The 15,318-nt window shown below is 40.7% G+C and overlaps 1 protein-coding gene across 1 annotated transcript in view; it reads right to left on the bottom strand.

Moving 5' to 3' along the window:
* Positions 1 to 2,314: 2,314 nt before the first annotated feature.
* Positions 2,315 to 15,318, bottom strand: part of HIPK3 (homeodomain interacting protein kinase 3) — a 116,300-nt gene continuing 103,296 nt past the window's right edge. Inside the window, exons 8-16 of the mRNA XM_056526604.1 lie at positions 14,002 to 14,125; positions 12,618 to 12,739; positions 10,904 to 11,031; positions 9,527 to 9,688; positions 9,131 to 9,424; positions 8,885 to 9,025; positions 7,716 to 7,951; positions 7,284 to 7,411; positions 2,315 to 5,798 (exon numbers count right to left, since the gene is read on the bottom strand). Of these exons, the coding sequence (XP_056382579.1) occupies positions 5,340 to 5,798; positions 7,284 to 7,411; positions 7,716 to 7,951; positions 8,885 to 9,025; positions 9,131 to 9,424; positions 9,527 to 9,688; positions 10,904 to 11,031; positions 12,618 to 12,739; positions 14,002 to 14,125 (1,794 nt within the window). The 3' untranslated portion in view covers positions 2,315 to 5,339. The remainder of the gene's footprint in view (positions 5,799 to 7,283; positions 7,412 to 7,715; positions 7,952 to 8,884; positions 9,026 to 9,130; positions 9,425 to 9,526; positions 9,689 to 10,903; positions 11,032 to 12,617; positions 12,740 to 14,001; positions 14,126 to 15,318) is intronic.

Below are 15,318 nucleotides of genomic sequence, written 5' to 3' on the forward strand. Positions count from 1 at the left end.
AGGAATGACACATCTGTATAATATGCTTTACTTTCTGACTCTTCCAAGCAGCCTCTCAGTGATAACAGTGGGTCTTGTGGAGTCCCAGCAGGAGGATCACCTTTTAATATGAAGGCATCTGCCAAAAGGAACTTCAAAGAAAAACTTCCACGTGTGCTCAAGGCAAAAATATTGCTAGCCAATCTAACATGTACAACAGAACTCCCAAATCTCACCAAAAAGCTCCCACTGTAGAAAGTTGTCCCACAGATACAAAGCTCAAAGACAGAAGAATATCTCAGATCTGTGGAGGCATGAAGATATATACATAGGAATCTGCACTCTTATGTCATCTAAGGCAAATAGTTCAGGAGCCCTTTAAATTACGTAGATACCCACAGGATATTGGGAGTTATAACCTCACCCTCTTCTCATGTATAACATACTGTGTTAAAGAGGAACTGTCAGTTCTTTCCACATGTCTGTTTTTGGAAATACTTATATTCTCTATGAAATAATAATTCAGTCTTTTGGAGTTCCTCTGTTAATCCTCCTGGAAACATATTAAAAAAAAAAAAAAATAACAGCTGGACAGTAACAATCCAAGCTGGACAGGTACATAAAATGAGAAGGATTGGGTTGGGGGAGAATGTGTGCAAGTGGGTAAGTAACTGTCTCAGTGATAAGAAACAGAGGGTGGTAATTAATGGTACTTATTCTGATTGGGTGACTGTTACTAATGGGGTACCACAGGGGTCAGTCTTGGGTCCTATTCTATTTAATATACTCATGAATGACCTTGCAGAGGGGTTGAATAGTAAAGTAGCAATCTTTGCAGATAATACTAAACTTTGTGAAGCGGTAAACACAATAGAGGACAGTGCACTGTTACAAATGGATCTGGACAGGTTGGAGGTTTGGGCTGGGAAGTGGCAGATTAGGTTCAACACATAAATGTAAGGTAATGCACATGGGGAGGAAAAAGCCAGGCTAGGATTATGTATTAATTGGGAGAACACCTGGGACTACTGATGTGGAAAAGGACTTAGGAGTCTTAGTTAACAGTAAATTTAGCTGTAGTGACCAGTGTCTGGCAGCTGCAGCCAAGGCAAATAAAATCATGGGGTGCATCAATAGGGGCATAGATGCCCACGACAAGGAAATAATTCTACCGCTGTACAAATCACTAGTCAGACCACACATGGAATACTGTGTACAGTACTGGGCACCAGTGTACAAGATAGATATGGAGGAGCAGGAGAGGGTTCAAAGACGGGCAACCAGGGTAATACAGGGAATGGGAGGACTACAGTACCCAGAAAGATTATCAGAATTAGGGTTATTTTGTTTAGAAAAAAGAAGGCTTAGGGGCGACCTAATAACTATGGATAAATATATCAGGGGACAGTACAGAGATCTCCCCCATGATTTATTTATACCCAGGACTGTATCTATAACAAGGAGGCATCATCCTCTACGTCTGGAGAAAAGAAGGTTTCTACACCAGCACAGACGGGAGTTCTTTACTGTAAGAGCAGTGAGACTGTTGAATTCTCTGCCTGAGGATGTGGTCATGGTGAACTCTGTAAAAGAGTTCAAAAGGGGTCTGAATGCATTTTTTGTGAGTAATAACATTACAGGTTATGGATACTAGATTTATAGGGAAAGAACGTTGATCCAGGGATTTATTCTGACTGCCATATTTTAAGTCGGGAAGGAATTTTTACCTCTAGTATGAAGTTTTTTTTGCCTTCCTCTGGATCAACTCAGTAGGGACGCATTAGAAATATAGGTTGAACTTGGTGAACTCTGGACTTTTTTTTAACCTTATAAACTATGTTACTATGTTAATCCCCAATTCACTAAGGGTGCCTCTGCATAGTGACCAATCCATGTTCACGTTGCAGTTATCCATACATGGTTGCCAATGGCTGCACAATTTTACTGGATATACAGCAATTTTATGGGAGTCGTGTTGTACACATGCGGCAGCTGCAACGTGGCACAGTTGCTGCAAACTATAGTGTTACTGTAACTTGCAATTGAGAGAAGAACATTGCAGTTTTAATGTCAAATACACAAAGAAGCTGTGTATTGCAGATGTATTGAAACAAAATAATATCCAGCGCAAGGCTCAGGGGAACATAAATGTATTCAATAGCCATAGTAAACAGACATCAGGACTTCACAAACGTACAGGTGACGCGTTTCGGCCTTAGCAAAATGGCCCTAGTCCTTCAACCTTAGTCATTGTTATATGACTGAGGCCATTTGGCTAAGGCCGAAACGCGTCATCTGTACGTTTGTGAAGTCCTGATGTCTGTCTATTATGGCTATTGAATAAATTTACGTTCCCCCGAGCCTTGCGCTTGACATTCTTTCGTTTTTCTGCATTGCTGAGGTGGGTTCAACACCTGGTCCGTGCAGCAAGGAAATCACAGAGGGTAAGCTGAGAAGGCTACGTTGTTGTTACTCTGCATTGCAGATGTATTGATATATTTCCAGGAGGAATGACAAAATGAAGAGTGCTCTAGGACTGTTATTTGATGGAAAAAACTATTTGTCGGGTGACATTGTCCTCTTTAAGCACGCATAATATTTGCAACATCTGTAAGTCATATCAATAAGGTCATAATACAGACAAGGTTGTGATAACTGTACCAAAATAACAGGATCGGTTAGTGAAGTACATTATGCATAGTGAAATTTCTTTTCTTTTCTTTTTTTTTTGGGCAGGGAAACAGCACATCCAGTATCAAAAAAGTAAAACTGGATATTTACCCTGCATTTTAGATTTTTCTCATTAACACTGCTTTTTTTTAAATTTATTTTTATATGAAATTCTCTCTCTGTTTTATAAAATTGTCTTATAGGCACATTTTTGTTGAAACATTCATTAAATAAAACACTGCTTGTGTTAAAACCAACCAGTGCTAGGCCTGTAAATTCAGCTCTTACCAGGTTACACTAGCAATGGTTAACGGAGTCTATCAAGAGCAATGCTAGCTTACGGACAGTAGGGCAAGTGCTGTATATAGTGGTGTTAATGGGTTACAGGACATAAAAGCTATGAAACATCCAAACTACCTCCAGCCTATAACGTCTCATGGTTCCAGTCACTGGCTTATTTATCTTTATATAGCTCCGATTTGAAGAAAAAAAAAATCATAAAAAGTTAAATCAAGCCTGCAAGGTACATTTTTTTCTTCTTTAAAAGTATACACAACAGCAATATGAAAACATAAAAAAAAAAATTTAACTTACATTAATACACCCATTTATATGCAGTAATGAGCTTAAAATTTATGGAGATAAAATACTGATGCATAAACACACAACCCAAAAAAATAACATATGCCATTAGGTTTCCATAATTTACAATACAGTAGTTACAAAGGACACGCCAAACATGAAAGTAAATCGTAATACAAAATAATAATAATAATAATAATCAGAAAACCCCACTACACTTTCATATAGAATTAGACTCCAAAAACAGAAGTAAGGCGACTATGTATAAACGGGATATGAAGCTAAAGTTCACAGCTATCAAAAGTGGCGTCTGTTATATATAGCAGCTTATCTATTATACATTCAAGATAAATGATAGAATTATTACTTGCTCAAAGCTAAAAACATTAGTCTTAATACCATTTTTCTTAAAGCCCACCACTATACTACAGTATAATTTAGGTCTATGCAAAAAAATGTAGCTACCATTTCATATATATATATATCTTTTTTTTTTTTTCCTTAACATTTCATCTTAAGAAATGGATGATTTCCAAAGTCTTTGGTGCTGGATAAATTAACTTGATATGGACGATGCGCAATTGGTAAAATAAAAAAAATCTTGAAATATGCACATAATTTCATGTCCCTGACGGAATGTATTAAATAAGCAGTCACCACTCGAAAAAAACAAAAATAATTATGTAAATGAGGCTTTAAAACACATGCATAAAATAGCTAAAATTGCACACACGAAAAGAAAAACAAAAAGGTTAAAAACCTCACATCTTATCAAACTTCTAGAGTAAATATTTCTCGATGCGACAGATCAAATACTGTGCGGTTTGTCCAACGCCGTCACGTGCTGTAGTGTTAACCTCTTCAGTGCTGGAAGTGCCTGCAAGACATTGCCCAGCAAAATGCTGCAGCCTCAGCCAAGACCGAAAAAAGGTCAAAATGTTATTTTCCCGTAAACCCGACCATGCCTTACTACACCGGTAAATACATACTAATAAAAAAAAATCCAGCCAATTGGACAAACGCAGTGACGATAAAAAGTGAAGAACCCACTTATCAGACAATATTGCAGTTTCCGTCTGTGTGATTACCGAAAAAACGTGCAGCCAGCGTTAAATCTAAGTGGAAAAAAAAAAAAGCGTTTCAAGCTACTTGACGCTTGTTAAATATCTATTTCATCTGGGGAAAAAAAATCATTAAAATAAAGACACTAAAATCTACAGCACAGATAAAAAAAGAAAAAATAAGAAAAAAATACATGCTGTTCTGTTGGTAAGTAAAGCACCTAAACCTAAAATCGTAGCACACAACCAAACAAAACGAATGAACAAACCCCTAGGTTGAGCAAATACTCAAGTTATTCGAAAAAAAATAGATATTTATATATCAGCAGATCTGAAGTTTAAGTGCTGAAATTGACATTAATATATTAAGTAACATTAACAACCTCAAATATTTAAGGCACTATGTGTGGGAACAGTATACAATGCAGCGGATTATTAGGACGACGACATTGAATAGCAAGGTCTAGGCAACTTTTTTTTTTTCTTCTGCCCATGCAAAAGACACATGCAGTGTGAACATCAACTCAGTAGCCATGTGACCCAACACTGAAACACCAAGACATACGAGAACAGAAACAACGTACACGACTTATACCGTATTACTGACATTATGTGCATTTGTTGCGCTAAACCTGTACGCTGAATGGCTTCCCAAAGACGTGTCTTGCACTAGTTAGAAGGCAATTGTATAAAAAAATAGCAGGAGAGAAAGTGAACTTCTGCTCCCGTAAGTCACCTGTCTAAGAGTTTACAATAGAGGAGAACAGGACCAGAGACGATTTATACCAAATGTGCAAAACACATTAAAAGTGAATTTTTATCTTTTTCATTTTTTTTTCTTAAAGCTCAAGATTGTTTTAAATTGCACCCAAGTCTACATGATTCAAAAAATATTTGTTTTCTTGTGCCATGGCCAAATTATTTTTGATTATTTTCATTATCAAAAGCCATGTTTGTTTGTTTGTATGTATTTTTGTTTTTACGTTTCATTCCGCTTCAAACCAAGTGTTTGAATCTTTGAGCTTCCTTTGAAGTTTTAACGATTCCTCACATGTATGGATACTGGTTGAGTTTCGTAGGGCTCATCGGAAATCCTGTGTAGGCTGGGGAGGCAGCGATGTATGAGTGGGATGGGAAAATTGGTTTGTATTGAGTTTGGTGCATGGTAGGTGAAGGTAAAAGCCTGGGATTGATGCCCACCGCGACCTGATGAACGATGCCGCTGGGATGAGAGAGATTGTAAGCCGGATGCTGTAAAATCGGCCTTGAGGTACACGGCGATGCAAGGAGGTGGGCCACGGGAGCTGCTGTGGTCAGCGGAGCAGAGGGTGGATAAGAAAGGATAGCAGGCTGTCCACCAAGATGAGCATGCACAGCACTGTGATTTGGGCTTCCATGCTGAAGGGTAAAATGATGACCAGCAACTGTAGGCCCAATAAATGCCTGCTGTCTCCTGTGCCCATAGTTTCCATTCCATTCTTGATGTCCTGTTCCAAAATGTTGCATCTGTCAAAAGGAGTTATCATTTTGTTATTCAATTTATGCAAGATTCCTTTCTAATTGAACACATCTAAAGTAAAAGAAAGAATGGGCCAAGCTTTAAAGGGGTATTCCCCTGGAAAATATTTTTTTTAAATCAACTGGTGGCAGAAAATTTGTAAATTACTTCTATTAAAAAATCTTAATCCTTCCAGTACTTATCAGCTGCTGTATGTTTCAGAGGGGAAGTTCTTTTCTTTTATAATTTCCTTTCTGTCTAACCACAGTGCTCTCTGCTCACACCTCTGTCCATTTTAGGAACTGTCCAGAGCAGAAGCAAATCCCGATATGGACAGAGGTGTCAGCAGAGAGCACTGTGGTCAGTACAGAAAGGATTAAGATTTTTTTAATAGAAGTCATTTACAAATCTGTTTAACTTTCTGGCACCAATTTATTTAGAAAAAAATGTTTTCCAGGGGAGTGCCCCTTTCAAGGCTATGGTGGCAGTTTCTCAAGGCCTGAACACCAGCAAAAAAATAGCAATTTGCACCTTTTTATGCTGCTCTGACCATTTTTGATAAATCGAGAATGGCTTAGCAGGAGAGGGCATGGCCTAAGATGGCCTGTCAGATGTAATATAATTTACGTCCGAAATTGGTCTAAATTATAACATCCTTTAGCTGGTGTAAATTTCATTGCGTGGCATACCGAAAAAATACATCAAATGTGTTAGAAAGCTTGCGCCTCTTTATAGATTTGGTGCATCTTGCTACCACGCACTTTTACTTTACACAAGTGAATGAAATTCTGTATGTCAACCTCTACAGGATCTATTACTTCATAAGAAAACTTAGGCGTAAAATAACTGGAGATCAAAATATAAAACAATTTCTAATTTAGAAATTACCACTCAAACCCCCCAAATAAAGATTTATCTGCCTCTAAGGCAGTGTTTCCCAACCAGGGTGCCTCCAGCTGTTGCAAACTACAACTCCCAGCATGCCTGGACAGCCGAAGGCTGTCCAGGCATGCTGGGAGTTGTAGTTTTGCAACATCTGCTCTAAGGATAGGGCTATACTGCCATTGTGCAACAACCCGTTCAGGGACTTTTTAGCTCTTTTTTGCCAAATGGACCCTGAATGGGTCAGAGCAAAACTGACATCACCGGGTCCCGACGGATACCACTAACCTGAATGGGGACAATTGGTGTCCAATATTTAACAGGCATTGAGCGGATAAAAAAAAAAAAAAAAAAAATTTTAAACAGGACATGCACTACGGTATACATATATTTTTTTTCTCCACTCAACTCAGATATTTACTTTGCAGTATCTGAATACAAAGCACCAGAGGTTGCCTTGCCGACCCATCTACAAACCCATCTGCATTTAAGAATTTCAACCTATAGACTACAATAAGAACACCCTGTGTTCAGCAGATGTAAGACAAGTGTTTTTTTTTTCATGTTATTGCTTTTAATAAAACATATATGGACATATAAGTCACCCTTACCTGACTAAAGCTCAGAGGCTGCTGTTGGAATGCTGATGTAAGTTTCTGCTGGCGATTCCCAAGGCCAGTGGGATGATTTTTTCTTCCTGGGGCTGAACGTCCTTTTATTAAGGGATGGCAAGCTGCATCTAGAAAACACAAACCAGAAAGATCTCTAGCAGTTCTCTAGCAATCTCTAGCAGTTCTCTGTATTTACATATTATTCTACACTATTACTATTCAGAAGTGAAGCTTTTTTTTTTTTTTTGTGTTACCTTTTTGCTTACTGAAGGTGTAAGTGGGAGGAGGGGGTGGGCAAAGTAGCTTTGTCAGCATTTATAATAGCATTTTGGTCTGAAAGGACACATACTTTGCACATTGCTCTACTTAACATTTTATGGTAATGTTCCATTTTGAGCTACATTTAAGTAAAGTGATGATGAAGAGGTTTACCTTTGTTGGTAGCCCGATGTGAATTGAACTTGCGGTTTTCAATCCTGATAGGTGGGACCACTAACGTGCATACTGCTGGTTTACTTTCAGTTTTCTCCGATGCCCGTTTTTCTGCATTCTGGTTGGTATCTGCTACAAAGCTGCTTTTAACAAATGGGCTGTCATGGCCAGATGAATCAGAGCTTGGAGAACCATCTACAGTGTCACACCCACTCTCGGGTTCATCATCAGACATGCTGTATAAGGAAGGACAAAAGTTACAGCATCATAACAGAGGCATAATGAGGATCATTCAGATATCACTCTCCTAGTATTTGCTGTAAACTGATCACAGATTCCTCACACCGGGGCCCAACAAAGAATGAGGAAATGATATGAGATTGCATACAGAGATAAATGGGCACTATCTTTGCAAAAACTTTTTATGTAATGTCCCACTGAGGGACAAGCAGGGCTCTGTCCACTGAGGGACAAGCAGGGCTCTGTCCACTGAGGGACAAGCAGGGCTCTGTCCACTGAGGGACAAGCAGGGCTCTGTCCACTGAGGGACAAGCAGGGCTCTGTCCACTGAGGGACAAGCAGGGCTCTGTCCACTGAGGGACAAGCAGGGCTCTGTCCACTGAGGGACAAGCAGGGCTCTGTGCACTGAGGGACAAGCAGGGCTCTGTGCACTGAGGGACAAGCAGGGCTCTGTGCACTGAGGGACAAGCAGGGCTCTGTGCACTGAGGGACAAGCAGGGCTCTGTGCACTGAGGGACAAGCAGGGCTCTGTGCACTGAGGGACAAGCAGGGCTCTGTGCACTGAGGGACAAGCAGGGCTCTGTGCACTGAGGGACAAGCAGGGCTCTGTGCACTGAGGGACAAGCAGGGCTCTGTGCACTGAGGACAAGCAGGGCTCTGTACACTGAGGCTCTGTGACATGTTCCCTGCTCACATAGCAGGCTGACTGACAAGCCAGGAGCCGGCACAGAGCCCTATTTGTCCGCCCACACTTCCTGTATTTTGTCCCAGCCAAGATACACAAGAAACAGGTGAAGGGACAAGACAGTATTTTTTCACCCAAAAATATACACATTTTTTAGCCAATGTATAGTACAAATATACATATAATGTTATTATCCGCATTATAAAAAGTGTTTGCAAATGACAGGTACACTTTAAAAGATTACCTGTTGGGTCTTTTGCAGGGAGAGGGGCTGGACTGCCCTGAAGAGCTGGTGCTCAGGGTGCTGTCTGGACTACTCAATGAACAAACACGATCAATATTCAGAGTACTTTGACAGGCCTCACAGTCCAGACTGCCTTTACATCTAGGTAATGAAAAACAAGAATTGTTTAATCCACCAGGCAATAGACTTAGGCTAGCAGGGATAAGCAAACTTTTATTTTATCATTGTTCAAAACCAAATCCTTACTCTCTCAGTGAGTGAGTCTGTGTGGAATCCTCTTCATCCGTGTCACTGCTAATAGTAATGACACTCCCTGTGGGGCTCGGGGAATCAGCTATGACAATCTCTTGCCTTTGTTGACTTGACACATCTGGGACCAGCTCTACAGACGCCTTACAAGATTCTTCCTCGTGCTCTTCCAAGTACTGATTGTCCTGTGGTAATGAACAACTTTCAGACTCTGTGGTCTTTGCGCTGTTTGATTTCTTTGGAGAGGTAAGTGCTTTACTGTGGACACTGGCGTCCTGAATTGTGTTACTCCTACAAAGATGAACCAAGAGGTTATCAGTGAATCATTAAAGATCAGGTTATTAGAGTACACAGAACACAAAAAGGCTGTCCTTGTATGGATGGAGATTGTACCTGTTTTGACAGATTTTATTCCTTTTATTAGCAGCAGGCTGAGGCCACACCAAATGTGCGATGCCTAAACTGATTGGCTGAGGGGCTGACAGTGCCATTTGGTTGGTTAGGAGAGGCTGTAGAATCATGGAGCTGTAATGGTTTCCATGCTGAATGACTTTTCTATTAAAAAAATAAACAACACAATAGAGAGAAATAACATAAAGACATTTAAGTCAGATATTTTGAAGAGCAACTGGATACCATGCAATTCTCCAGCTGCTGATGTACCCCCACCAGTATACCAAGGACAAGAGAACTTATTGAGCTGTCTTAGGCTGGGTTCACACTACGTTTTCTCCCATACGGGAGCGCATACGGCAGGAGGGAGCTAAAACCTCGCGCTCCCGTATTTCACCGTATGCGCTCCCGTATGTCATTCATTTCAATGAGCCGACTGGAGTGAAACGTTCGGTCCGGTCGGCTCATTTTTGCGCCGTATGCGCTTTTACAACCGGACCTAAAACCGTGGTTGACCACAGTTTTAGGTCCGGTTGTAAAAGCGCATACGGCGCAAAAATGAGCCGACCGGACCGAACGTTTCACTCCGGTCAGCTCATTGAAATGAATGACATACGGGAGCCCATACGGTGACATACGGGAGCGCGAGCTTTTAGCTCCCCCCTGCCGTATGCGCTCCCGTATGGGAGAAAACATAGTGTGAACCCAGCCTTAAAATGCCTATACACCTTACAAAGCTGCTGGTTAAAAGCTTATTTGGTCAGCTGCTAGTGTTAGACACTGCTGAAAGCTTATCTCCAATGAGAAAAAGATCCTGCATGTTAAAATATATCATGGCCAATCCTTTCCAACAACTACTATTAAAGAAGAATCAGAAACCCCCATGCACATTAGATAAACATCTGACCTAAAAGGACTCTAGCTTTGCTGATGCATTCTGCTGACACCTCCATACTGTTTCTCTGTGGTTTATATGCATATATTCCTGTTTACTTAAAAAATGAATAAAACTTTTTGAAAAGATGGACATCTGGCCACTCTAAAATCAATGGGTCCAACCGGTTAATCCCTTATGCAGGACTAAGCATGGCATTTTTTTTACGTTTATGCCACTCTCCATACAGGATCACTAACATTATATGCATTGGCATAGCACTAATCGGTCTTATCTGCAAACCATTTGTATAGTCCAACATAAGGCAGATGATACAGATGGATTCCAGGAAAGCTGCATGGAGAAGGTAAGGGGACCAACAACATAGGGAAACCTTTTCCATGCAATCTAAATTACATCTTAGAATATAATGTGGTGGATGAGATTTCAGAACTGCTCATGCTATATATGTGGCTAAGGCCATGTTTGTGTGAATAACTCACCCCCAGTCTCCCAGTCTCTGTGGTCCAGCCATGGTATCAGAGGCCAGGGTTGTGGTAGTTGCCGCCACAGTTGTCACCTGTTGCCAGGTGGGAACCAATATTGGCTGTGTTCCATTCGACCATGTGTGCTGAAAAGGTAACGCATATACATTTAAGTCAATGGTTAAGCAGCATAAATTACTACATTACTTTTTATGCTTTTTTTTTGTTTTTAAAGTTTTTCTTATTTCTGCATTTTTTTTTTTTTTTTTTTTTAAGATCCACAAAGCATATAGGGCATAACAGGTCCAGGACATAATCACATTTGATACATTATGTTAAAGCCAATTATCTTCTCGCCTGGTGCTACGCCATTTTATGCTAGGGACGTTAGGGACCCACTCTAAATAGGTGGCCTTGACGTGGCGAGTGGGCTTGTACTTTTTGATCAAAAATGTATACTAACAACCTGTTAGTTTTTGATATTGTGCTGAGAAGCAATCAGATCATTATACAAGATTGTAGATGTGCGCTATGTCTGTATTCTACTCGAATTCATATCTTCTTGTTTTGGTTGCTACATTTTTTTTCCAGTTTCCAGCCTTCTAATATTTTGGGTTTTCAGGTCCTGGGTTGCGACTTATGTTGGTGTTAAATCTCACCAGGCAGCCTCTAAAAGCCTTGTATAAATCTGATATGGTGAAACCATTTTGCCCCAGAACTAAAAGGTCTCCAAGGGTGGTTTTAACAGCCTACTTGTCCAGATCCCTCAGTCTTGAGTGGCAAAATTAGGTTGTATGTAGAATTAAAAAGCGGTTGGGTACAGATTTTTCTTTAAAGGGTAGCTCCCACCATCCTATTTTTTTTTTCTGTCCCTGCCTATTGCCAATCTATCCCTAACCCCCTCCCTGCTTTAAATTTTTATTTTTACTATATTAAAAATGCCTTTTGTCTGCCTGGCAGTGTGCTCACTACCAGGCAGACTTCCCCAGCAGGCACCACGTCACTGATGCCTGCTGGGGGGGACTTCCGCCCTTAGTTCATCTACACAGGGTGCCTCCAGCTGTTTCACCACTACAACTCCCAGCTTGTCCTGACATCTATTGGCTGTCAGGGCATGCTGGGAGTTGTAGTATAGAAACAGCTGGAGGCACCCTGTGTAGATAAACTATTAGTTAGTTACATGCGGCGCTAGCCCGTCCCCTCTGTCTCCCTCCCCCCCCGCGCCATACCCAGTTCCCTCCATCACAAACCCCCCTCCTGCATACCCCGTTCCCTCATTAGACTTACTGCAGAGTCCGGCAGCGGGCATGCAGGGACAGCGGCGGCGGCGATGTGCGGGAGGAGTGGCCTCCCAGCCAGTGGCCGGGGAGCCAATGCGCTCGCTCCCTGCCTGTCTGATTGACAGCAAGTGCAGCCTAACTGAAAAAGGACTGATTGCCAGGCCAAAATCAGTCCTTTTTCAGGTGTGACGTCACGCTAGGCTGCAGCCAGCCACTAGGAGGGAGACCCCTAGTGGCCGGTTTTCAAATGTAAATTAAACCATTTTAATAAAAAAAAAAAAAAAAGTATATTAGAGATATGTTGTAGTACATAAGTACTACAACATATCAAAAAATAAAGTTGGTGACAGTGCCCATTTAAATCTGTTTTGGAAAGCCATCTCACCCTCACCACCTTAAAAACCCCCCCTACCCAAATCTCAGTTATAATGCTTTATAAAAGAAAAACTCACCTGAGACAGGATACCTGGTCGTATTTGTATGGGCTGAATGGCTGGAGCCTGTGTAACTAGGGGTAAAGCGTTATCTACTCTCACAGAATAACTTGTGGGTTTGCCGTGATTTGGTGGGATTCCTGCAGAAAAAAAATAGTTTTTTCATTATTAAATGTCAGTTAAAGCAATAAAACAAGTTTACAAAAAAAAATATATAGTATACAATGCATTTAGAAAGTTTTCAGACCTTTTCACTGGTTGCACATTTTGTTATGTGACAGTTCTGTGTTAAAAATTAAAAGAAATTCAATCCCTCCCGTGCTCTGCTCCCAATACCCCATAATGACAGAATAAATCACAGTGAAAACAGAATTTTAGATTATTTTTTTTTTTTTTTTTTAGATCTTGGGGGCCTTTCATTTCTCTTAATCATTTCAGAGATGTTTCTACACCTTGATTGGAGTCATTATGCCGTAGGGGTGTATTTCGGTGGCAGAGAATGGAAGACTGGTTAGAGTTAAGGGAAAGTAAATGGAGCAACAAAAAGAGATATTCTTAATGAAAAATGTTAATGCTTTCTCCGGACCTCAGAATGGGCTGAAGGTTCATCTTCTAACAAAAAAATGACCCTAAACACACAGCCAAGGCGGAATGTCCTTAAGTGGCCCAGCCAGAGTCCTGACTTGAACCCAATGGAAAATTTATAGAGAGAAAAAACAAATGGCTTTCACAAACAGTCACCATCCAACCAGACAGAGCTTGAGAGGATCTGCAGAGAATGGCAAAAAAAATCCCCAAATCCATGTGTACAAACCTTGTGGCATCATGCTAAAGAAGATTGGAGGCTGTAATGGCTTCTGCTTCAACTAAGTAAAGGGTTTGATTACTCATGTCCTGGCCATACAGATGTCCAATATTCTGATTTCATATTCTAACTATGGGGTATTGATTGCAGAAAACTGAGGGAAAACCTGGTTTTATTTTTTATTTTAGCACAAAGCCTCAACATAGCAAAATGTGGATTAAGGAGAAAGGGTCTGAAAACTTTCTGAACATACTGTGCCTAAAAAAAAAATTAAACAGTTCATTTACAAAATATTTATGTCAATGAAGAGCACGTAGGATGTTTCCAAACTTCTGACATGTGTCAGAGAATTCAAGAATTGGCTGCTGGGTGTAAGGGTGCCAAGACCACCACTATAATGAAGAGGCAGAGGTGCTTTCCCTGGAAAGCATAGTGAGAGGTGTAGAGGAATTCACAGAAAGTTTATGATACTTTCTATCAATCTGTACACTGAACTCAGCTTCTAAGGAGAGCCAAGCAGAATTAAACAGGGACAGGGGGGATCTTAGTACATGGAACATCACCAATCAAAACCTCTGATGCATTACTATGATGTACCTTGTATGGTTGGGGGGCAAAGTATAAGGGTCTGCTGAAAAGCATCATTACAACCAAACGGAGCAGTTCCTGCCTGCACTGGAATCCCATGGTGTATAACTGAGTGTCCTGAAGTTGTTAAAGCCTAAAACACATAAATAACATTTTATTCAATCACTAAATATACAAGCACATAACAACTGTAATTAACAAGTTCAATTATCACAGGGATTGGTCAGTGTTCCTCAGATCTGGTCCTGTGAGTTGTCTCAATAAAGGTGCATTCCAAGATAAGTTTACGTCAGCCATATGCACAGGATAGGGAAATGTGTCAGATCGTGGGGAGGGCGACTGCTGAACCCTCACAGCAATCTCCAGAACGTGGGCCCTATGTTGTTGTTATAAATGGAAATGTGAGTCACGTATGAACACTGCTGATCCATTCATTGTCTACATATCTAAAAGGTAGCCAGGTACACCGCTCAGAGAATCAATGGAGTGACAGCAGGCATGTTCCACTCACCTCTCACTTTATAACAAAGACCTGGGGAGCTGTTCTGGAGATCTGTGCATAGGTAAACTTAAAGGGGTATTCCAGGCTGAAACTTTTTTTATATATCAACTGGCTCCGGAAAGTTAAACAGATTTGTAAATTACTTCTATTAAAAAATCTTAATCCTTCCAATAGTTATTAGCTTCTGAAGTTGAGTTGTTGTTTTCTGTCTAACTGCTCTCTGATGACTCACGTCCCGGGAGCTGTGCAGTTCCTATGGGGATATTCTCCCATCATGCACAGCTCCCGGGACGTGACATCATCATTGAGCAGTTAGACAGAAAACTTCAGAAGCTAATAACTATTGGAAGGATTAAGATTTTTTAATAGAAGTATTAAATCTGTTTAACTTTCCGGAGCCAGTTGATCTATATAAAAAAAGATTTTGCCTGGAATACCCCTTTAACTTGGATTACGCCTTTAATGCATTCCACGTCCTTAAGCTCCATGGGTCAGGAATGATTGTCTGCTAAAAACCCCACCTTATGAGCCAGAGCAGATGTTCATACATGGTTAGTTATTCAAATGTATACATCCTGTTGAAATGACAGCTCATCACCAGGGGTTAGAGAAGCTACGCCAGTGTCCATCAGGCAACTGCCAGGCCAACTATTGTTACAGAGTCAATGTTCTGAGAATATCCAATAGAACAAATGCCTGGAACTCATATGCAATTCTAAAGAAGTCCTTAACCCCTTCCCGCAGAATGTCATATATAAACGCCGGGTTGTGCAGTGCGTTCGCGCATCCCGGCGTTTATAAATGACATGCAGTTAACCCGGCGA

The sequence above is a fragment of the Hyla sarda genome, chromosome 6 (assembly GCF_029499605.1).
Source record: "Hyla sarda isolate aHylSar1 chromosome 6, aHylSar1.hap1, whole genome shotgun sequence".
Taxonomy (NCBI): domain Eukaryota; kingdom Metazoa; phylum Chordata; class Amphibia; order Anura; family Hylidae; genus Hyla; species Hyla sarda.